The sequence below is a fragment of the Sinohyriopsis cumingii genome, chromosome 13 (genome assembly GCF_028554795.1).
Source record: "Sinohyriopsis cumingii isolate HCF-2022 chromosome 13, ASM2855479v2, whole genome shotgun sequence".
Taxonomy (NCBI): Eukaryota; Metazoa; Mollusca; class Bivalvia; order Unionida; family Unionidae; genus Sinohyriopsis; species Sinohyriopsis cumingii.
Window position 1 is genome coordinate 10,400,783 of NC_142973.1, and position 24,920 is coordinate 10,425,702.

Genomic DNA, 24,920 nt, shown 5'->3' on the forward strand with positions numbered 1-24,920 from the left:
TAGTAATGATGTAAGAAATTTGAAGCGTTAATTGGATAGTAATGATGTAAGAAATTTGAAGTGTTAATTGGATAGTAATGATATAAGAAATTTGAAGCGTTAATTGGAGAGTAATGATATAAGAAATATGAAGTGTTAATTGGATAGTAATGATGTAAGAAATTTGAAGTGTTAATTGGATAGTAATGATATAAGAAATTTAAAGTGTTAATTGGAGAGTAATGATATAAGAAATATGAAGTGTTAATTGGATAGTAATGATATAAGAAATTTAAAGTGTTAATTGGAGAGTAATGATATAAGAAATATGAAGTGTTAATTGGATAGTAATGATATAAGAAATTTGAAGCGTTAATTGGAGAGTAATGATATAAGAAATATGAAGTGTTAATTGGATAGTAATGATGTAAGAAATTTGAAGTGTTAATTGGAGAGTAATGATATAAGAAATATGAAGTGTTAATTGGATAGTAATGATATAAGAAATTTAAAGTGTTAATTGGATAGTAATGATATAAGAAATTTGAAGCGTTAATTGGAGAGTAATGATATAAGAAATATGAAGTGTTAATTGGATAGTAATGATATAAGAAATTTGAAGCGTTAATTGGAGAGTAATGATATAAGAAATATGAAGTGTTAATTGGATAGTAATGATATAAGAAATTTGAAGCGTTAATTGGAGAGTAATGATATAAGAAATATGAAGTGTTAATTGGATAGTAATGATATAAGAAATTTGAAGTGTTAATTGGAGAGTAATGATATAAGAAATATGAAGTGTTAATTGGATAGTAATGATATAAGAAATATGAAGTGTTAATTGGATAGTAATGATATAAGAAATTTAAAGTGTTAATTGGAGAGTAATGATATAAGAAATATGAAGTGTTAATTGGATAGTAATGATATAAGAAATTTGAAGCGTTAATTGGAGAGTAATGATATAAGAAATATGAAGTGTTAATTGGATAGTAATGATGTAAGAAATTTGAAGTGTTAATTGGAGAGTAATGATCAAGAAGTTAGAAATGAAAATTCAAGAATAAAGATCAAAAAAATAAGAAGTATTAATTGGAGAGTAATGATTAGGAAATTTGTACTACTACTTGGAGAGTAATGAATAAAGAAATTAGAAGCACTAATTGGGGATAAAGATAATACAAGTCTTTCTAAGTAATGCAATCTTACAAAAAGGTTTCGTGAAAATCAAAACTGATATAGCACAAAATTACAGGATATTTTATCCATGAAGGTCACTTTTCCATGTACAAAGAGTATTCCTCCTCTGATAAGCCCTGGGGAGGACAGCCATGTAATTTGTTTAATAAAGAGCCCCTAAAAGGGACAGAAACATTATTGGCCAAAAATGTATTTTCAGGAATCCAAAATAACACCATTTCTTCTCTTAAACTGCATAGTTTTGAAACCATCTCTGATATTCTTCAGCAATAATAAAATTTAAAGAATGGATACTTAGATTTTCCATTTACTATTTTCATTTTGGACCAACCAGACATAATGTCTTCTGGTGAAAACATCAGGTCAATATGAGCATCCATCGAGGCAAAGATAACAAGATTCTGAACTGGATGTAAGGTCAGCCTCATTTTTTATTCAGAACCAACTAGGTGTCATAAGAAGTCTTTTGGTGAAAACAAAATGTTGATAAGATCTTCCATTTAGAATTAGTGATAACAACAAATAAAGATGGTTGCCATAGTGACCATTTTGTATGTCAGACCAAAACATATTTTTTTAAAGAACCAACTAGACCTTGGAATGAATACGTTTGTAAGTTTCATGGCAATTCTTGGGGCAGTTTAGAAGGACTAGCATTAACAAATTTGTGCTAATAGATGGACAACTGACCATCCCATAAGCTCTTTGGCTCTATGACCAGCAGAGCTAATAGCTGACAGTAATCTTATCATTAAATACAGCTTTATTCTGTAAAAAGCTGACAAAAATTCATGAAATTGGGGGGGGGGCAGCAGCTTATCAGTGGAGATCTGACAATTCAATCCTCCTCTGGCAAATTGACCAAAACAAGCATGGCAACGGTTAGTCCGAGGACAATTAGAGCATGGACAGCGATTATCCCAGGCTTCAATTTATGAATAATCTGAAATAAAGAAACAATGAAATCAATACACATAGGAACTTTATTTTGCAACTTCTTCAGCTGCCTTATTTTGTGATAATGAGATAACACATAAAGCAACTGTTCTGATACAAAAATAATTTGATCTTACAAATTTTCATTCAATTTGAAGAATGACTGTAATGAAAAAGATATTTAGCAGTCATACAACATTTGCTTCCATAACAAGGGGCATGTTCCATGTTGCATAGATGTAGATATGACCCCTCTGTTGTAAAACTTCACCTGACATTTTGAGCAGGAAATGTAGCTTCAGACTTAATAATGATTACTCAAACTCGAGTCTTCTGATTGGTTTGAATATTTCTGAGTAAGAATTGGAGTTGAGTACAATTTTATGAGGGAGGGATCTACTGTATTAGCAGATATACACTGAGTAAGAATTGGAGTTGAGTACAATTTTATGAGGTAAGGGTCTACTGCATTAGCAGGTGTACACCAAGAATCGGAGTTGAGTACAGTTTTTTTGGGGGGTCCACTGCATTAGCAGATATACACTTTATTATAATGAACTAATTTCAAGTGATGAGAATGTGCCTTCTGACTTACATACCAACTGTTCAAAAACCTGTCATAATAGTGACTCTGAACTAGTTCTTTGGGTCCCAATGATGCAATGTAGGTCAATCAAAATGACCAGTCAACTGACAGTTCAGAATATTCATTATTCTACTAGTCCACTCACAAACTGATGATTGGTATGCATGCATTTTGCCTGCATGGTCTGGACAAATTATCTTGTGTGTCTCCAGCATGTTCAATTTATGCATAGCTCTAGAACTGATCTCTGGAGTGGACTGGTCCCCAATATTCATTTTAGGTAAAATGGGCAGATTATTTTGATTGCATGAACCATTATTCTATTACTGCCTTTCTCCAGGGGAACTGTTCTGTATTGCAGTACATCACATGACATCATATAATATCACTGCATGCCCCAAAAGTGCCTGGTAGAACAGGAATACCGATCATTTCCCATACTTAAGTACAGAATCATTTAATGAAGGGGAAACACATGCTGTTAAAAAACATTATTCCTGTAGCCAGCCAATCACAACTTCAGAATGTATCGTGCAATATTTTTAGTACAATAAGGCAAATATATTTCCAAGCTGGCTGTCATTCTGCCTAACAATCATGAAGACAGTAAACTGAACAAAAGAGTTGATAAATGGAAATTATAAAAAATAACCCTGATATTTTTAAGAGAAAGGTATTGAGATTGATACATTCCTTCGTATGTGTAGGATAAAATTCCATCCCTGGGGTCTGAATTTGGTGTCAGACAATTGGCAGCTGAGTGCTTGACACAAAATTCTAACCCCAAAGGGTAGAACTTATTTCCTATTTAACACTGATGCATAATGAAGGATTATTTTTCTCACATTCCCAAAGAGTCAGAGTCATCATGCCATACAGTGAATACTGACACAACAATGAAACATTTAAACACCCACTAAAAGTTTCCTCACCATAAGATAGAGCATTATAAGAGTACCATGAAGATCACATTAAATACCAAGCCTGTGTTAATCAGTCATCCATCTCAGCACTGGTAGGGTAGGGTAGACACTGCAGATTACTGCCCAATGGGTCCCAATGACCCCAATATTTGGTATGCAGTTTTGAACTAAACTTAATGTGCAGAAACTATTATTTTCTGATCTGACTTATCATGACCTTGACCTCTAAACTTTAAACCCTAGAATCTATTCATTTCTTGTTTACCCGAGTAAAAGCCATCCAAACATTTGTTTATATATCTTATTCTACAATGTAAATTATTCTGCAAAACCAATGACATACCTGCTAACCCATGTCAAGGAAAAAGAGAAATAAAAAAAAGCATAATCTGAGCATAAAAAGTGTAATCTATACATTACTAGTACTAATATTAGTACCCCTAATTCACTGAAACTATGATATCATTGTTAATATATTAAATGCCATAATTACAACAAACTATATGAAAAAATTACGTTTACTTTTTCTACTAACCTGGTTAAAGTTCTTGTCATAAATTGGCAAAATCCATGTGTATTAGTACCAGGATACAATTGCAAAACATAATGACAAATTATTTAAATGCAACATTCACCTTAACAAGTCTATATGTCTCACTTTTGCCTAATGACTGTAAAGTCAAATCCATAAATTATGCAATAGGTATGACAATGCACTTGACCTAAGTGCTGTATTATATCACTCTCTTTGTAAACTTATGAAGCACATTGTTCGTCTCTTAAAATGAACATGACCATTGACTTTTTTACTCTAAATTCAGCAGGTTTCTTTCTTATCCAATGTTAAAGTCATTCATAAAGACTGGTGAATAACAAAGGTTTTGGCAGAAATGAATATTATTTTCTCTGCTTAGTGACCTAATTCAAAATCAATAGGCTTCTTTCTTACTCAAGGTGCAAGCTATCTACAAAGTTTACTTCAGGGTACGGAAACCATTTTTCTTCTTTTAGTCACATTGACATTGACCTTTGACATTTTCATCCCATCATTAACAGAATTTTTCCATACTCCAAGTGCAAGCAATCTACAAAGTGTGGTAACTATAGATTGTGAAGAACTTAAGTTATTGTGCAGAAAGTGCTTGTCTTCTTTCAATTACAGTGACCTTGACATCTGACCATCTCAAATCAAAAGCATTCTTTCTTACCACATGTTTTTTCAAGCCAGCCACAGAATTTGGTAACAACAGTCAGTGGATAATCCAAGTTACTGTGTTGAAGCAAATCTGGTAATATAACAATGAACTGACAAAATAATACAGTTCACCTTATAGTGAGTATATGAAAAGCTAAGTTTACACTTAAAAATGTTTCATTTGAATACAAATCAGTTTTCAAAGTACAGTGGCCATCAATGTAATTGCAACACGAAGATGTTGAAATTGTGTTCTAAGGACAGCCTGTGTAAAGATATAAATATGAACACTACAAAAAATAAAGTCCACTCTACAATCCAAGATTAAACAAAAAAAACGATATATTTTTTTTTAACTTTGATCAAAATTTATTTCCTAACATGATTATGAATGAGAATATGAATATAATAGTAATTATAATAGCTTTATTATACTGAAAATGAGACTAAAAATTATGTACATTTATATAGGTCACTCTTTGCAAAACATGGTTAAATACATCTAAGAATGCAAGAAAACATGATTAAATGCAAATAGGAATGTAAGAAAACATGATTTTATGTATAAGGACTGTGAGAAAACATGATTATATGCATACAGGAATGTAAGAAAACATGATTAAATGCATATAGGAATGTAAGAAAACATGATTATATGTATAAAGACTGTGAGAAAACAAGATTATATGCATATAAGAATGTAAGAAAACATGATTATATGCATATAGAAATGTAAGAAAATATGATTATATGCTTATAGAAATGTCAGAAAACATGTGAGGGGGCAAATTTCTGTTGATCTATGGAAAGCACATTAGTCTGGGTCAGAGAACAATTAATTAGATTTATGGAGACAGACGCTTGTTTAATTGCTATACTGCAGCGATTCCTAACGTCTGGGCAGTAGAGATTTTTAAATTAAGCATTCGTTTACTTAACCGCGAGATGGACAATTAGGAACATGGCTAACTTTGATTTCACAGTGGCACTGTCAAACTTGAAAATTTCCAGAAACAGTTAGTTGAAAACCTGGAAGGTCAAGTTGACCCAAATGTTTGCGCCTAGAGGAAAAGGCGGTAAATATATTTCATCCTGACTGGTTACGCTGAAATGGGGTGGGTTTCCCACATAAAATTTCCTAGTTGTAAATATTCCCCCCATCGAAAAATCTAATTAGTCTAAGCTTTGCTGCAAGAATAAAGGTACAGGGGACTCTGAGAGTCAATTTGGAAGAAATTCTCTTACAAAACATTTGTCCATGGGACCGGATGTCTGGAAGGTCGACGGACACCATTTTTGGTGGTATAAATGAACAACACTCAAAAGCACAAAAGGTATTTGCATCAAATTCATGAGATTGTTGATACCAATATAATATTTTACTTGAATTATTTGATAATATGTGCATGAATTTATTTGTTTAAATTCGTAAATCAATTATCTTGATATAAGTATAATAGTGTTTAGTTTATATATATATGAATTCATACAATAATCTTCTTTATATAAGGTTGTCGAATTGTTTGAATTAGTTGTCTTGTTTTTATAGGAATTAGGTTCTAAGAATTTCATGTATTACTTTAATTAATATGAGTTATGAGAATCCGTGTGAATTCACCGATCTCAGGTAATTTCATGTATGCTAAAGACTTGAATGTGTATTCGCTGAACATAAGGTACTTAAGCCAAGTAGTGAATTTCATTCATTCATTTGTGTAATTGAGACGAAAACGGAACTTCTAAGTCTCGTGTGTTAATGTGTGGTGATGAATTAGCCATTAGGAAGTACATTAATCTTATGAAACTAGGTTTGTTTTGGTCTGCCATGCTTGGGCCGACTAACAGCTTTTGGTATCTGTTTCAATACCGATAGTAAGATCTGATAACGAGAGGTGAGTAATGTTCTATTCCTAGTAGAATAACCGACAGAAAATGCTGATTGTTCTGTTTGTTTTCAAAGGGAAAAATAGCTCTTCAGACATATTCCCAGAAGTACCTAATAAAGCAGACACCTTGCAAGAAGGTACAATCCGCCAATCAACCCTCACCCTTTACAAAGAGTGGGGGTATTTTACAACATGATTATATGCATATCAAACATATGGTTATATGCATATAAAAATGTGAGGAAAACATGATTATATGAATACAGGAAGGTGAGAAAACATGATTATATGCATATCAAATGTATGATTACATGCATATAAGAATGTAAGAAAACATGATTAAATGCATATAAGAATGTAAGAAAACATGATTATATGCATGTAGGAATGTAAGAAAACATGATTATATGCATGTAGGAAGGTAAGAAAACATGATTATATGCATGTAGGAATGTGAGGAAACATGATTATATCCAACCAAAAATGTAAGAAAAAAACATGCTTATACGCACATAGGAATCTAAGAAAACATGGTTATATGCATGTAGGAATGTAAGAAAACATGATTATATGCATGTAGGAATGTAAGAAAACATGATTATATGCATATCAAAGGTATGATTACATGCATATAAGAATGTAAGAAAACATGATTACATGTATATAGGAATGTAAGAAAACATGATTATATGCATGTAGGAATGCAAGAAAACATGGTTATATGCATATAGGAATGTAAGAAAACATGATTATATGCATGTAGGAATGTAAGAAAACAAGATTATATGCATATAGGAATGTAAGAAACAAGATCTAAGTGCAATGATGCATGATCATTTTTTTGTTTGAAAACAAATCTATTGCACATCTAAATGATAATTTTAATCTGATAGAAAAAATATTCCATCTGAGTTTCCAATACACCAATCTCTGATTCGTATACGAGTGATGTCCTTTTGCACAAAGGTCATTTACAGTAAAATGCATTAAGCTCAAAGTTCATTTAAAATCATCAGAAAAATTATTCAAGCACAAAAAAAAATGAAAATATTTAGTCTTGATATAATATAAACCTCCATGAAACATATCTAATATCTATATTATTATTGCATGTACCACATTTACTCACTTATAAGCCAGGTTCAACAACACAGACTCTGATTGGCCACTGCATAATGTGCCAGCAGATCAGGGTCTGTTTTTTGTTTTACTGGTTAAACTACACAGACCCAATTCTGCTGGTGCATGATGTGATCATAGATCTGGGTCTATGATGTTCACAGTTGGATCTAACTTGTAACAGAGTATATATGGTAACTGTCCCAATTTCTTCTAAAGACCGAATGTTTTATCCCGATTGATCTGTGCCATTTGGAGCACTTCAGTGTGTACAAATCAAGGACAATGGTACTACTGAATACCCAGTATGGTTTGTTTATGTTAAAGACTGTAGCGACTCATTTTTCATACACCAATCTGTAAACAATTTTAAGTATTATTTGTCCTCTGATGCTTGCTTGTAGAGAAATATACTCATGTTAACATTTTGCATGAAAAAATTAATTAGCAGTAAAATTGCTGATATTACAGCAGCAGTAATTACAATTGTGGATAAAAACAGCTATAAAAAATACACTATTAATGAAGGATTGGTTTTGTTAAGCTCAGGATCACACTTAGTAAAAGGAAAATATGATTCCTCCATGGTTTAGTATGCTGATGAAACATACTAATTTTATTAAACTCAATACTACCTTCATAACTGAAAATTGTAAGTTCCTCACTGGCAAAATTCTAATTTTCGACCTTTGCCAAAAATGTTCCATTTTATTTAAAGTAACTTTTTCAAATTTCAAAATTTACATTTTCTGTATAAATAAAAACTAAAGTTTCCATTCTAGAAGCTTAAATATTGAGAACAACCTACAATCCTCTCACTACCTCCCTCTCCATTTCTCTCTCTCTCTTCTTACTGAAGAACTTCCACCACTGGATTCTTTTTCAGGAAGGTCATTCAACTCATAACTATTGCCTCCCTTCTCTGGAAAAGAAGAAATAATCGGACAACTTTAAAAGTAAACGGATATTAAAAACATACTGCTAAATTTTTCAGTTAATTCCTTGAGTGCAGTCTGAAGTGGTATACTTATTTGTGTACTATACAAAATAAATACAACTGCAATCGGTATAGACCCAGATCTGTCAGTGCATCAGCATATAAGTCTTAATGCAGTTCTTTTTACTGAATTGGACATATAGACCCAGATCTGTCAGTGCACCAGCATATCAGTCTTAATGCAGTTCCTTCTACTTAATTGGACATATAGACCCAGATCTGTCAGTGTAACAGCATATCAGTCTTAATGCAGTTCCTTCTACTTAATTGGACATATAGTCCCAGATGTGTCTGTGCACCAGCATATCAGTCTTAATGCAGTTCCTTCTACTTAATTGGACATATAGACCCAAATCTGTCAGTGTAACAGCGTATCAGTCTTGATTCAGTTCATTCTTCTTAATTGGATATACAGACCCAGATGTGTCAGTGCACCAGCATATCATTCTTGATGCAGTTCCTTCTACTTAATTGGACATATAGACCCAGATCTGTCAGTGCACCAGCATATCAGTCTTAATGCAGTTCTTTCTACTTAATTGGACATATAGACCCAGATCTGTCAGTGCACCAGCATATCAGTCTTAATGCAGTTCCTTCTACTTAATTGGACATATAGTCCCAGATGTGTCTGTGCACCAGCATAACAGTCTTAATGCAGTTCTTTCTACTTAATTGGACATATAGACCCAGATCTGTCAGTGCACCAGCATATCAGTCTTAATGCAGTTCCTTCTACTTAATTGGACATATAGACCCAAATCTGTCAGTGTAACAGCGTATCAGTCTTGATGCAGTTCATTCTTCTTAATTGGATATACAGACCCAGATCTGTCAGTTTAACAGCATATCAGTCTTAATGCAGTTCCCTCTACGTAATTGGACATATAGACCCAGATATGTCAGTGTAACAGCATATCAGTCTTAATGCAGTTCCTTCTACTTAATTGGACATACAGACCCAGATGTGTCTGTGCATCAGCATATCAGTCTTAATGCAGTTCCTTCTACTTAATTGGACATATAGACCCAGATCTGTCAGTGCTCAAGCATATAAGTCTTAATGCAGTTCCTTCTACATAATTGGGCATATAGACCCAGATCTGTCAGTGTAACAGCATATCAGTCTTGATGCAATTCATTCTACTTGATTTAAACTGGACAGATACACACTGATCTGTCAGTGCATCAGCAATATCAGTCTATGCAGTTCATTTTACTTGATTTAAATTGAACACTCACCCACATTTGTCAGTGCACCAGCATATCAATTGATGCAGTTCATTTTACATCTGATTTAACTTGAGCAGGTTGACCCAGATGTATATAAATACCCAATCAAATTATTTAAATACCCAATTAACATGTATTTAAATACCCAATAGACAGTCATTTAAATACTCAATTAACACCTATTTAAATACCCAATTAACATTGATTTAAATACCCAATTATCATGCATTTAAATACCAACTAATATCTATCTAAATAATCAACTAACATGCATTTAAATACCCAATCAGAATGCATGTAAATACCCAATTAACATCTAGTTAAATACCCAATAAACAGGCATTTAAATACTCAATTAACACCTATTTAAATACCCAATTAGCATTTATTTAAATACCCAATTAACATTGATTTAAATACCCAATTAGCATTCATTTAAATACCAATTAATATCTATCTAAATAATCAACTAACATGCATTTAAATACCCAATAAAAATGCATCTATTTAAATAATCAATTAACATCATTTAAATACCCACCCAACATGCATTTAAATACCCACTCAAAATGCATTTAAATACCCAATTAACATGTATTTAAATACCCAATTAACATGTATTTAAATACCTAATTAGCATGTATTTAATACCCCATTAACATCTATTCAAATATACAATTAACAAGTATTTCAATACACAATTAACATCTATTCAAACATACAATTAACATGTATTTAAATACACAATTAACATTTATTCAAATATATAATTAACATGTATTTAAATACCCAATCAACATCTATTCAAATATACAATTAACATGTATTTAAATACCCAATTAACATGTATTTAAATCCCCAATTAACATCTATTCAAATACACAATTAACATGTATTTAAATACTAATTTAACATGAATTTAAGTAGCCAATAAACATGAGCTGAAATACCTAATTAACATATATTTTCCATCAATATCATTTCTGTCAAAGGAACATTGAAATTTGTTTATAACTAATGAAACGATAATGTATTTGCACAAATCTAAAAAAAACTTACCCTCAAGAAAATGAACTAAGCAACAGTAAAATACATGTGATTAATGAAACTGGTCTTAACTTACAAACCACGTATCAACTTTCCAAACAGTAAAAACGTATCATTTTCGATGTTTGCTATTTCCAAATCAGTAGATGTAAAATGCTCTTAAAAAATAACATTTTGTGATTTTCCCCTTGCAAATATGCAAATCATAATTTTTTTTTTGACAAAAGCATTTCATAGTTTTAGCAGTCTTCTTAAATTTGTGATTTTTGCAAAACATTTGCTAAAGTATTCTCTATACTTGGGAAGTATTGCACTATACAAATTGTATTGCATTTCAATCACACTTACCAATACTTGTTCTATAAAATACAGAGTTTTGTGTGCTCAATATCTAAATAAATGCTCTATACCTAATAAATGCTATAACCTAAATAAATGCTCAATGCCTAAATAAATATATAATATTACTTATGCTTACCAACAATGCACAATGCAAGTACTATGATCATACAAAATGTTGTCTTTAGAAAGCACAGCAAAGGTTTTGGCATCAAGCACCTTTCTGCTTAAGAGATTTTTACCACAGTAAAATAAATCGGATACAGAAAATATTTCTTATTCATGGTTTACTGTGTTCAAATACATCATTCCCTTCTCAAGTTCACCAGCATAAATTCCAAAACTCACTTCTAATGCAGAGGCAGGCATTGATTCCATCTTAGTTCGTACCAAAAAGTACCGAAAATTTATATAAATAATAATAATTAAAACTGGTAAATGAATCACTTGTTTAATCAATGAAAATGGTGGTTAGTATTGAAATTTGGAATTATTAAGAAATCTGCAAAAATCTGATATGTTGAGAACCCATCAATGTGCAAAGATGCTAACTAAATTGAAGGATAATGGAATCATTCCTTTATTTCAGCTTGCCTCATGTATGAAACAACCTCAGTCATGATATTGTACAATAAAAATAAAGACTACAAACAAAATATTAAAATCACACTTCCACAACTGATATGCTATACAGGTCATTAACATGCCTCAGTATCTAAGTGCTGAGTATCAATTAAAGTGTTCTCCATGTACTTCTAAAAGAGAACACTGTAAGGCTGAGAGGATTTGGCTTTCCTATAGCCTCACTATTCACAAACATATCAATGAAGCTAAGAAACAAACATACAGCAAAATCGGCCTACTACAATATTAAGATCACTAAAAGTTCCCGCTGCAAAAATCTCTTCAAGATCACGAACAAGCTAATGTCAAGGAATAATTAATTGTACACCACTTCCAAAGACTTTCCCTCTAGTTGACCTTCCAGACTCGCTTGAAAATTTCTTTTACGACAATCCATTAGAGATAAACTTCACAAACCAATTTTAACTGTCTTGTCCTCACCATACAACTATGATAGGGAATATAAATGGCAACCTTTAACAGCATTTAAACCTGTCTATATGGATCTGGCACATAAAATTGTGATGAAGAGCACCCCAAAGTCAAATGAACAAGATCCAATTCTGACACAACTGCTGCTTGAGTGCTTAGACTCAATATTGTTTTCACTAACCAATGTTATCAATACTTCTCTCTCACTGGGGGAAATCTCATCATTTTCCAAAACTGCATTTGTAAAGCCTTAAAAGACTGACAATTGACCCTAATAATTTAAAGAACTACCACCCTGTTTTGAACCTCTCATGAATTAAAAAAATTGTAGAAAAAGTTATTCTATCCCAATCTGTATCTCATCTGAATTCATATACTCATTTTAGCAATGTTGTGTCTGCATATCACTCTCACCATAGTACAAAAAAATGCCCTTCTAAGAGTCGTTAATGGCCTTCTCTCTGCACTGGATAGTCAAAAGATTACAGTCCTCGTACTCGTTGACTTGTCTGCAGCATTTGACCCAATAGATACTTCACCATCTCCAGCATATATCTGGTACTTAAGTAACTGCCTTACTATGGTTCAAGTCCTACTTAGTCAATGGGACACAAATTGTGTCCACAAATGGAAAACATTCCAGCCAAGTTGATCTATGTTGTGGTATTCCACAAGGCACAGTTCTCAGCCCTGTTCTCTTCATTCTGTACACTAAGCCACTCTCAAGGATCATGGATCAACACCTGGTATCTCACCAACTGAATGCTGATGACACCCAAATATACAAATCAAGCTGCCAATCTGAAGCTGAGGATACCATCCATGGCACAGAAGTTGAGGCTACCATCCATGGCACAGAATGGTGCATTTCTGACAGGAAGTCATGGATGTGATGTAACAAGCTGCTGGTGAATGATGATAAAACTGAAGCCATCCTGATTACCACAACAAGAACTTCTCATTCATATTTTTTTACCTCAAACACTAAGTATCGGCAATACCAACATTCAATTCAGTCAGTATGAAACTTAGGTGTCACTCTAAACAATATGCTCTCATTGCACAAACATGCAATGAACTTATGCAAGGCTGCATATCTAGAGCTGAGATGCCTAAGTCCTTTTGCAATTTTCTTTTGGTTGATGCCACATGAACACTTGTGTAAATTAGTACTTTTAAGACTGGGCTATTGTAATTCAATACTGATGGGTTCATCTCGCTACATCCAACAGAAACTTCAAAAAGTAAAAAAAACACCACTGCTCTGATCGTCCTTAGAGTATAAAACACTAATCATACACCCACCCTTCCCCGCTATGTAACCTCCACTGGTTACCTGTTCGATTCAGACTGAAACACAAAATCTGTTCACTATGCTACATTTTGTTGACTGGCTCCAGTCTAATTGACATATCTGACCTCACCCATGTGTAGACCCCATCTAGAAATTTACACTCATCTTCTGACACTCATTGTTCCCACTGTCAAAACAAATTATGGACAACTTTCTTTTGTGTACCAGGGCCGTGCTACATGGAATGAAATGCCTAGAGACCAAAATACACTGTGATCCCGCATTCAGGAGTGGCTAAAACTCATCTATAAGAACAGACTTAAAGACAGTAATGTTTACTTCATTCATTATTTTCAGCATGTTTTTATTCTGTAATTTCATGGCATTTGTTTTTGTAATCATCACTGTATATGTTTTTACGTGTTATCTAATACTGTAAAGTACTAAGAGTTTCTAAAGATTATGTGCTTCACTAAGTCCACATTATTAGTAGTAAGCAGCAGTATTATTATTATTATTATGATTATTATTAAAACCACTTAGGAAGAGGAAAACATCATCAACATACTGTATATCAGAGGACCTTAAAAAGCTCATCAATCAAGACGATTCATGATGAATGGATAATGAATGCAAACTGCGGTGCAAGTAAAAAAGTGTGAAAGATCAAACCTTTAACTGTGAAAACATGACTTGTTTCATTCAGTAATTTTAGGATTATCTACCTAGCAAACATGTGTGTACCAACAGACTTGACTGACATGATGTTTGATTCAGTAATTTTAGGATTATCTACCTAGCAAATGTGTGTACCAACAGACTTGACTGACATGATGTTTGATTCAGTAATTTTAGGATTATCTACCTAGCAAACATGTGTGTACCAACAGACTTGACTGACATGATGTTTGATTCAGTAATTTTAGGATTATCTACCTAGCAAACATGTGTGTACCAACAGACTTGACTGACATGATGTTTGATTCAGTAATTTTAGGATTATCTACCTAGCAAACATGTGTGTATCAACAGACTTGACTGACATGATGTTTGATTCAGTGGGTTTGTCCTCAGTGAAGTATCAGCTTTATAACTTAGATCTACTGTATTTCTTCTCAAGTGAAAATCTTTCCATTTTAACTCAACATGTCATCCAGAAAAGAATGAATGCGAAACTACGTATGGGTTTATAACATGGAGTCAAATCGTGTCTAGGATATCATATTCTAGAACTTTCTAGAATGGGAGGACGGTTCATATGGCATGGATGAGTTTTCCATATCAGAAAAAAGGTAAGCTACACAATAGTGACAGGTCTGTATTACTGATATTACATTAATTAAATCTCAGGCCTGTTAAGATATTACTATGTGCACTTACTAAATAGAAAAACACAAAACTCAAAAATGAAATTATATATTAATACCTACCAAAAGACCGTTTCATGTGAAATAATGCCAATGACTAACTTTTCTGAAATACAACTATTTTCTACCTTAGTGAGCATTGGTATATAAACTGGTGTGTTAGGTAATAAAACCAGCAATTACTATAAGGGTGTCAAAAACTGATATAACAAATCTGGTAACTATTGCCCAAGGGCTACCATAATAATGGACCTGGATTACCATATGCTGAATTCATGTAGCCTAATGGATACTACCACATGATCCTGTGATGCTTTTTTACAACATTTTTGAAAAGAAAGTAAGAATCAAAAATATAGCACATATGGGGATAGTTACAAATTACTGAGAATAAGGGAAAAATGGGGAATTCTCATATCTAACAGTTTCATAGCTGAATATAAGCTAAGCAAACAAATTCTTTTTTAGGTAGTCTGCCATTATATCAACTGAGTTTGAAATCTGTTGGACTCTAATAGATGGAAAGACAACCTGGTTACTAACCTTTTCTGCTCTGTATGAAGTCTTGCTCCAAGACTATCACAATGAAAATGAACCATCCCACATATGCCCACAGGAGATTTTCCACATTCTTGGACAGCTTCTCTACATCCACTCCAATGAAAATGTTGATGACTGAAAATAGTTATGAGTAATGAGTATTCTATGGAATAAATACAGTATAAAAACCTTATTTTCCACCTACCCTGCAATGATAACTCTGTCAGTTCAAATTGTTGGAAAGAGAGGAAATTCTCTAAATTAAGAACACCTGCCAATATTCTGACCACTTTTCTCAAATCTGATACATGGTAACAATTTCTGGATTATAATGTACTTAATTCACATTATTAATAGCTGTTTATATATATATATATATATATATATATATATATGCATATATAATTCAGTTACATTTCCTTCTTGATAGATGTGTGTCATGTCTAATATTAATATCAATTAATGATACTTAATTTTTTTGTACATCAAGTGCTTTGACTAGGGTATACCTGTGTCATGTTTTCTAATCAGATTAAATAATGGTCAGGGCTAACTCAAAATGAAGCCATTGAGGAAAGGTTTAATGAAGCCATCTGGCCAGAGAATGGTGCAAATGAAGCTATATACCTGGGCAAAAGTGTAAATGAAGTATTCTGGCCAACTACAGGTGCAAATGAAGCCAAGGAAAGGTGTACTAAAGCCATCTGGATGGTCAGAGGTATAAATAAAGCAATCTGGCTTGGAAAAGTGCTATGAAGCCGTCAGGCCCAGGAATAATTAAATGAACCCATCTGACAGGGGAAAGGTACAAATAAAGCTATATGACCAGGCAAAGGTGTAAATGGAGTATTCTGGCCAATGACAGGTGTAAATGAAGCCAGGGAAAGGTGTATTGAAGCAATCTGGCCAGGGAAAGGTGAAAATCAAGCCATTTGGCTGGGGAAAGATGTAATGAAATCAGGCCAGTGAAAAGTGTAATGAAGTCATTGGGCCAGTGAAAGATGTAATCAAGTCATCAGGCCAGGGAAAGATGTAATGAAGTCATCAGGCCAGGGAAAGATGTAATGAAGTCATCAGGCCAGGGAAAAGTGTAATGAAGTCATCTGGCCAGGATTTAATCAACCCATTAGGTTCATGGATAGTTGTAATGAAGTGACCTGTTTAATTGTCATCTTTTTATGGGAATTACTGACAAATGGGTTTCAATAACCTATGGTCAAGGTATGCACTCTCAGACAAAACTTACTAAGCATAAAGCATTATTTCCTTGTTGGACTTACCATAGCCCTGACTGCTGACCTTTAGACCCCTAAATCTATTGGTTTTCTTTTTTACTCTAAGTGCAAGCCATGCAGAAAGTTTTCTCAAGAAACTCACTCTAGAACAAAAATTATCATTCAAAATTAATCTTTTTTAGTCAAAATGACTTTGATCTTTTAACTTTTGACCCCAAACTCAATATCCTTCTTTCTTTCCAAAAATATAAGCCATTCAAAAACTCTGGTGAAAGTACATGACAAAGAACTAAAGCTTTTGTGAAGCAAAATAAAATTCAGTATTCAACTATCATGAACTTGACCTTTAACCTGCAACATCAACAGACTTTATTTGTAACCCAACATGTAAACCATGCATAAGCACTGGTAAAAGTACATAGTCAAGAACGAAGTTTTTGTGCAAGAAAACAATTTTTCAGTTTCAGTTACAGTGATGTTTGACCTTTTGACCTCAACATAAATAAAGATTCTTTCTTTCTCCAGCTGCAAGCTATTAACAATGTTTTGTTCATATCTGTGATGTAGAACTTAAGTAATTCATGAGGAAGCCATTTTCTTTGTCCAGGCAGAGATCTTGACCCCAAAATCAATAGACTTCCTTCTTACCAAAAGTGCAAGTCATCAACAAAGTTTGGACCAGGTCTGTGATGTGGAACTATTTTTATTGTTTGGAAACCATTCATCTTCTTTCAGTCAAAGTGACCTTGACTTTGACCCACTTCGTGACCCCACATCCATGAAGTTTGCTAAAGTCAGATTGTTTGTTACACAGTAAATGATACCTTCATTAGACTTTTTCTTGGTAAGGCCACATTTCTGATACGACATCTACACTATATAATTTAATATTTATCATACAATTTACTGGTGAAAATAAAAATTTAAAGTGTTTGAACAAATATTTAAAAAAGTAACAAAATAATGAAAGATTGAATTAAAAATTATTTTCCCAATGATTCTCAATGTTCATATTTTAACAGAATTCAAATTTTTACAGGTGTTACTATAATGTGAAGATGAAGGGAGCAGTCGAATTTTACTTACTGGCCAATACGAAAGCAACTATACCCACTGCAAAATGAGCAACATTGAAAAGTTTTCTGCTGGGTGCATCTGGATGTGGTCTAAATAGGGCCATGACAGGCTGTAAATATACATGTGAATATAAAAGTTAGTTTCTTATTCCAACAAAAACAATATACACTGAAATATATACTGTCTATGAATTCATTCATTGTCTTGGGTATTCATTGTCAAAGTTCTTCCAAAACAATGCAAAGAAAGTTGGTAATTGTTTTTGTAGATTAAAGGAATCCTACTATCCCAACTGTGAGCTCATTGATGATTGAGAACAAGAAATATGTCTTCTAGTTTGTTTTAGTGACAATAGTGCTAAAATATGATCTGCTTACTGAGACAGAATTCAGACAAGAGTGGTCAGCCCTGGATTGAGGACCTGGCACCAAAACCCAACCAATCATCAGTTAAGACTGAACAGATGTATATGTCCAACCTGAGATGAAACAGCAGGAAGGGATAGGGTGAGTGTGGTCATACTAGGATCAGGTAAGTATCACAAAAAAAAACAACATTTTACTCCAAAAATTGGTTTCTTCTTCAAATATGCTGCCCAATCAAAATAGTTAATGTGAATCAGTAATAAGCAAAGGGAGTTACATCCCCTTAATCCAAAGTTGGCCATAATTCTGGTCTCCTAACATGCATGAAGCAAGTTTTGAATTTCATGTGAGGCATAAGCTAGAGGGTTAGCTCCTAGTAAGTAAATGGATGTGGTTTAGAGAAAGATTATACCTTTTAAAAAATCCAGTAAAAGCTGAGTAACCCACATTGTTATGAAACTGTTGAGCGACCTGGAATGGCAGCTTATTGTTCTGCTAGTATGTTGGTCCCCAACAGGTCCCAAGGAAAAAGGGAGAAATGTATCTCTGCTTCCAAACAATGATGGAAGAAAACTATCCATTTCTTTTCATAAACTTTAAAAATGTTGGGTATTTTTGTCCAAGCAATTAAGTCCACCACTGCTCCGAGAACTGTTACTTTCTGAGGACTTGTGTAACATAAGTCATGTGTACATGTCCTATATCTCAACATATGGACAAAAAACCTATACATGAAATGTCTCCAGCAGGTGAGGAAATGGCAGGATTTTACTAGAAATCTCTGCCACCAGATTCAAGAGTTTGCTGATCCATGATTTTTCCAACTTGATGGTGCAGCTAGTCTGGATTATCCAGTGTTCAGATTCACTTTATGCAAGACTCTGGGAGGCTGAGAAAGGTTTAGGGAATGGTGCATACACTGAAGATATTCCAGTTCAGGTAAAGGGTGTTGGCTACTTAGGTTTATTTGTATGAAACTGGTGAGACAAGGACTCTCTGTGTGTGTGTGTGTGTGTGTGTGTGTGTGTGTGTGTGTGTGTGTGTGTGTGTGTGTGTGTGTGTGTGTGTGTGTGTGTGTGTGTGTGTGTGTGTGATTTTTAATGTAGCTTTAACAATTTTTTCAGTCATATCGCTATGATGTCTGCAGTGTGGCAGTTTCTAGTGATGCCTTGCAATGGGGTATCATGTCGAAGACATGTAGCATGATGTCCCACCCAGCCACATTAAACTGATACCAGGCTGACTAGTCCTAACACTAACCTCATAATGCTGAGCCCCTAGCAAGGCAGCTGTTAGTACCATTTTTGTAAGTCTTTGTTATGACTTGGCTGGGGATCGAACCCATGACCTGCATCCAATTTTTATGCCCTAACCACTAGGTCACTGGATGCGTGAGAGAAGGACTGGCCTTTAGACCTTCCACCTCATCAACAAGAGGTCCACAGCAGAGTGACAGGCACAAATCTGACTTAAGAATCAGGGGTGAAAGGACAATTCCATATGGGTTTGCTGATTTTGTCTAGACTGTGAGTCTGCAAGGACAATGAGCTTGCCTGGAATGCGGTGAATTTGAATGTGGATTTGAAAATGATCACACCACCTGAGAAAATCTGAAACTAGAAGGCAAAGGTCTAGAAACTTTCCTTTTCCTTCTGATGCATTTTATGACAGAACAGTTCTCAGACCAAATGAGAACACTTTTTATACAATGTCTCCTGCAATGGTTGGAAGGCACTGGCTATGCTTTTAATTTCCAGGAGAATAATTTGCATAGAGTCTTCCTGAAGGGGTCAGACCTTGCTCACTTGCTGAAAGGAGCACAGAGGGTGGGTACATTAATTTGCTTGTCATACTGGCATCTGACAGTTGCATTCCAGTTAATCTGGAAATAAAATGCCTGCCATAAGCCAAGCTAAAACATGGCCTATTGTAATTGATTCATTTGGTCTAAAGGGCAAAGTTATTAACTGTCAACAGGATAGGAGTAACAAGCAGCCCAAAGACGCACACTTTGGAGTGAACCAAAAGGCAAATAAATTTCCACAGTGAAATTCAACTCCCAAGCTGGCTACAAGACACTACTGTGGCAATTTTTAAGGCATGTTCTTGTGGGACACAGATTTAACTGTAGAGAGATTTGATGTTTAGTGCAATGACTGCTGCTTTTACTGAATGTCATCCAGGTGGTTTGCTATCATCTGGAGGTGGTTCTGAAGAGTGACAGGATTGTCCAAGATACCATGGGACTGCGAATCCAACAGAAAGAGTATACCCTCAACTGGTACACAGTGTCCCTGTAAGCAAATCTCAGACAACTGCGTGGACTTGTGAATAGGAACGTGACACAGGCATCCTGAGGGTCTACTTTGTGTGTGTGTATTCGTGTGAGTGTGTACGCATACATGTATGTGGTGTGAAGAAAAAATTTTAAAGTTGAACTCTTCCAAAAGATGTGAAATTCAGTAGAACAGGAAAAAGTTACAAATGAAAACTGTCTTAAATTTCTGCAAAATGTATATAAACCAAAATATAAAGATACATGTAAAATCATTAAACATGATTAAAATTTGTTGCAAAAAACATATTTTCTTAAAATGTCCAATATTTTCTTGGGTGGCATTTCCTTGTACAGTTTCTTCAGGCAGTTCAAGTCCAAATACTTCACTGTCACAAGGTGGAAATCAATACATTTGAAATGAATGAACATGCTTCACTGTTAGTGGACAATGGCAGGGTACACACTCCAGTCGAGATTCACTCTTCAGGAGGTATACACAAGTCTGGTATGTGAGTCCGATATTTAATGAGCACAATACCACCTCACCTCTCCATTTTGTTGCCTATGAGGGATACCACTCACCATTTATGGGTCTGATGTTCTCAAGTTTGTTTATGGAGTTGTCGTATCACAAAATTTGCGAAGTACTGATGAAATGGATCAGATACCTCTTTTTTTGCAGAAACACAAAATCTGTTCTCTGTGCTACGTTTCACTGACAGATTCCAGTCCAACATACCTATCAGACCTCACCCATGTGTACACACCAGCAAGATCCTTATGCTCCTCTTCTGACCATCGTATACTCATTGTTCCCACTATGGAAACGAAGTCATATGGACTGCGTTCTTTTGCATACCAGGGCCCAGCAATGTGGAATGAATTGCCCATTGAACTTAGACACAAAGACACAGTGATCACATTCAAGAGTGCTCTTAAAACTCACTTATTTTGACTGCAAGAACAAACTTAAAGACCTAATAATGTTTCCTACCTTAAATATTTTCAGCATGTTTTTTATGTTTTCTAATTTCATGGTGTTTCTTTTTTGCAATCATATCATTATATATGTTTTTTATGTTTTAGGTGTTGTCTAATGTTGTAAAGTGCTTAGAGCTTCTACAGATTAGGTGCTATATAAAGTCCTTATTATTATTATTATTATTATATAACATGACCATGGTCATGAATGTCATTACAAAGTACCACAGCATAACACAGTCCCTGATGTAACATGGGTATGGTCATGGATGTCACTATAACATACCACAGGATAACACAGTCCCGATGTAACATGGGTACGGTTGTGAATGTCACTACAAAATACCACAGCATAACACAGTCACTGATATAACATGGGTATGGTCATGGATGTCACTACAAAATACCACAGCATAACACAGTCACTGATATAACATGACCATGATCATGGATGTTACTATGAAGTAAGTACCTCAGTATAACACAATCCTTTATAAAGTGCCCCAGTATAGTAAGATTCCTTAAACTTAGGTACAATTATGATCTCACAATCAAGTGCCATAGTATAACAAGGTTTCTGATGTAGCATGGGTTGCCATCTAAGTCCCTCAGTAAAACACTGTCCCTGAAATAACATGGGTAGAGTCATGGATCTCACTATGAACTGCCTCAGTATAACATGGTCCATGATATTACACAGCTATAATAACAGATACCACTATAAACTGCTTCAGTATAACAGTCCATGATATGACACAGATATACTAATGGATATCCCATGACACAGATATAGTAATGGATAACCCATGACACAGATATACACCGCTCCCTCGATAACTCGCGCCCGGATAACTCACAATCCCGCTTATAACGCTGTGTCCATCTTGGCTCCCGATTTTTTCCTGAGAAAATGTATTTAAAATATCTTTAAAATATGCTGAACATGAAAAAATTACGATAAGAATTGATAAATTAAACCTTGATAAATTGCTTGTTTTATCATCGAAAATGGTGATTAATGCCCGTAAAAATATAATCCATATTTTGAAATTTGCAAGTTCTAAAGAAGAATTAATTTCAGAGATCTCGAAAACGCTTAATTATGCGTATTTGGACACCAATTTTTGATCTGGGACGCAGAAAATCACTGAGGCGGGAGTCCTCCGTATGCATCTAATAGGTGCACGGGAAAATTCAAAGATTTGCCGGTCCTGTTTCAGCCACCTGCTTTGTGGGAAAATGTGTTGATCAGTTAACTGTGCTGATATTTACAATGACAGAATTCAGTGACTGAAAGACTCTTTGATGTACTGTTGCCATTTTATAAGAGTACATTTAAAAAAAAAAAAAAACGTGATGCAACAGCTAGGCGGCTAGTTCAAAGGCTTTGACTGGCGGCCGAGTGAGAAAATGTACTGATATTTAGTGATTGAATTCAGAAGCAGAAAGACCCAGTTTTAAAATCCTAGCGAGACCTCTGTTTATGTCAAAAAATGGCTGCCATGGTATGAAACTCTTAACCAGCTCCTGAAACATTCGGAAATACAGCTGTACAGAAGAAAATATACTAGTTATAAGTGTTACCAGCAACTAATCTAGGCAGTGCAAAAAGTGTCAGGGTAACTTAGTAAACTCAGTCTGTGGATATAAGTACAGATTTGCATTTTTGCATATTCAGACAAAAGAACAGTAAAACAAATATGGCCACTTCTTCACTGTCTCAGTGGATCTACTCATATTTCAAATCAGATTCATCAGATTCATTTTCAGGATTTACCCAAGATGATCTCTTAAATGATACAAAGGATATAGACACACTCAATACTGCAGAGAAATATTCACTTGAAATAGATTCAACCTACAAGATTGTGTAACACCAAAATCCAACATGGCTGACTCCTCTTCAATTCCAAGCTTTCTTAAAATCCAACATAATATGCAGAGTATAACAATCACAGCTGACTCCAACAAAATTCCAACAATCAAGAAATTCTTGGATGAGAATCTACACTTCCAGCAGGGACACTCACACACTGGACTGATCTATAAATCCATGAATACAGATTCTGCCACAGTAACTCTATACATAACAACTGGTAAAATTCATGTACAAGGGCCAGGCTACACAGAATGGGTAAATTATTTTATCAGCACTTGTCAGCAAATGGTAGACAACACCAGATTGAAATCAATTACCTCTCAGCCAAGGGCTTCAACACCCATCCCTGAAGCCCACAGATTTCCAAATCCAGTCAACAGTAACACAGCTTTACATAAAATAAGCCAGATTGCTATCAATGTGGAGGAAACTCCAGGACCCCAGTTTATGATAGGTGCAACAAATTCCTTTGAGTTCCATGGAACCCATAACCAGCCTTGTACCTCCACACAGTGCTTAGTAGTGATAGGTATTCTCCAGGCCCAAGTAGAAAGGTTAGAACAGGAACTCTCTGCACTAAAATCAAAGAGTCTACACAGTGTTCAAATGGATAAACCAGGTGCCAAAAAAGTGTGCCAGAAAACCCAGACAACACAATACACAAATATGTCAAAGGACCAGAAAGCATGTCAGGGCACTCAGACCATGCCAAAACCAGCTATTAGAAAAAAATCTTTATGCACACAAACAGATGCAACCACACCAATTAAACAAGATGAGTCTCTTCTACAGGTATTAGATGGGCAGAGCCAAAAGTTAGCTAAAGCACATGCTGTAAACACTGACCATCATGTGTCTCATTCGACATCAAGTCCAGGTACTGAAGAAACTGTTCTAAAGACAACCTCCAATTACCCACAACAAGGAGCTAAATTAAATACAAATACTAAATACAGCAGTCACCAAACTCTCAGTCAGTCTAGTCATGGAAATCAAGAAGTTCAAACAATGCATCTGAACCCCCCACTGGTCAAAATCAACAACATAGTTAAAGACAGATCTCTTCTCATAGGATCATCAATAATCAAAGGAGTAAGAACAAGAGGGTTATATAAAACTGACGTAAAAACTCATAGAGGTGCTACCATTAACACTATTACAGAAAAAATATTGGAAATGGATATGTCACCATATCATACTGTAATTCTTCTCATTGGTGGCAATAATTACAGTAATGGCCAATCTTTGAAGGGCATTGAGGATGATTATGAAAGTTTGTTGTATGCCATCAGGTCCAAAAATGCAGAGTGTAAAATAATCATCTCAGGTCTACCGCCAAGAAGGAATGCACTTATGACTCAACTAAATGACACCCTAAGTATGTTGTGTGTAAATTTCCAAATAC

The 24,920-nt window shown here is 34.5% G+C and overlaps 1 protein-coding gene across 1 annotated transcript in view; it reads right to left on the minus strand.

The window, feature by feature from the left end:
* Positions 1-593: 593 nt before the first annotated feature.
* The window catches only part of LOC149784933 (ferric reductase 1-like), a 103,235-nt gene continuing 78,908 nt past the window's right edge, over positions 594-24,920 (minus strand). The window contains exons 13-16 of the mRNA XM_089978564.1: positions 18,022-18,121; positions 15,704-15,835; positions 8,682-8,749; positions 594-2,125 (exon numbers count right to left, since the gene is read on the minus strand). Coding sequence (XP_089834690.1) covers positions 2,021-2,125; positions 8,682-8,749; positions 15,704-15,835; positions 18,022-18,121 — 405 coding nt within the window. The 3' untranslated portion in view covers positions 594-2,020. The remainder of the gene's footprint in view (positions 2,126-8,681; positions 8,750-15,703; positions 15,836-18,021; positions 18,122-24,920) is intronic.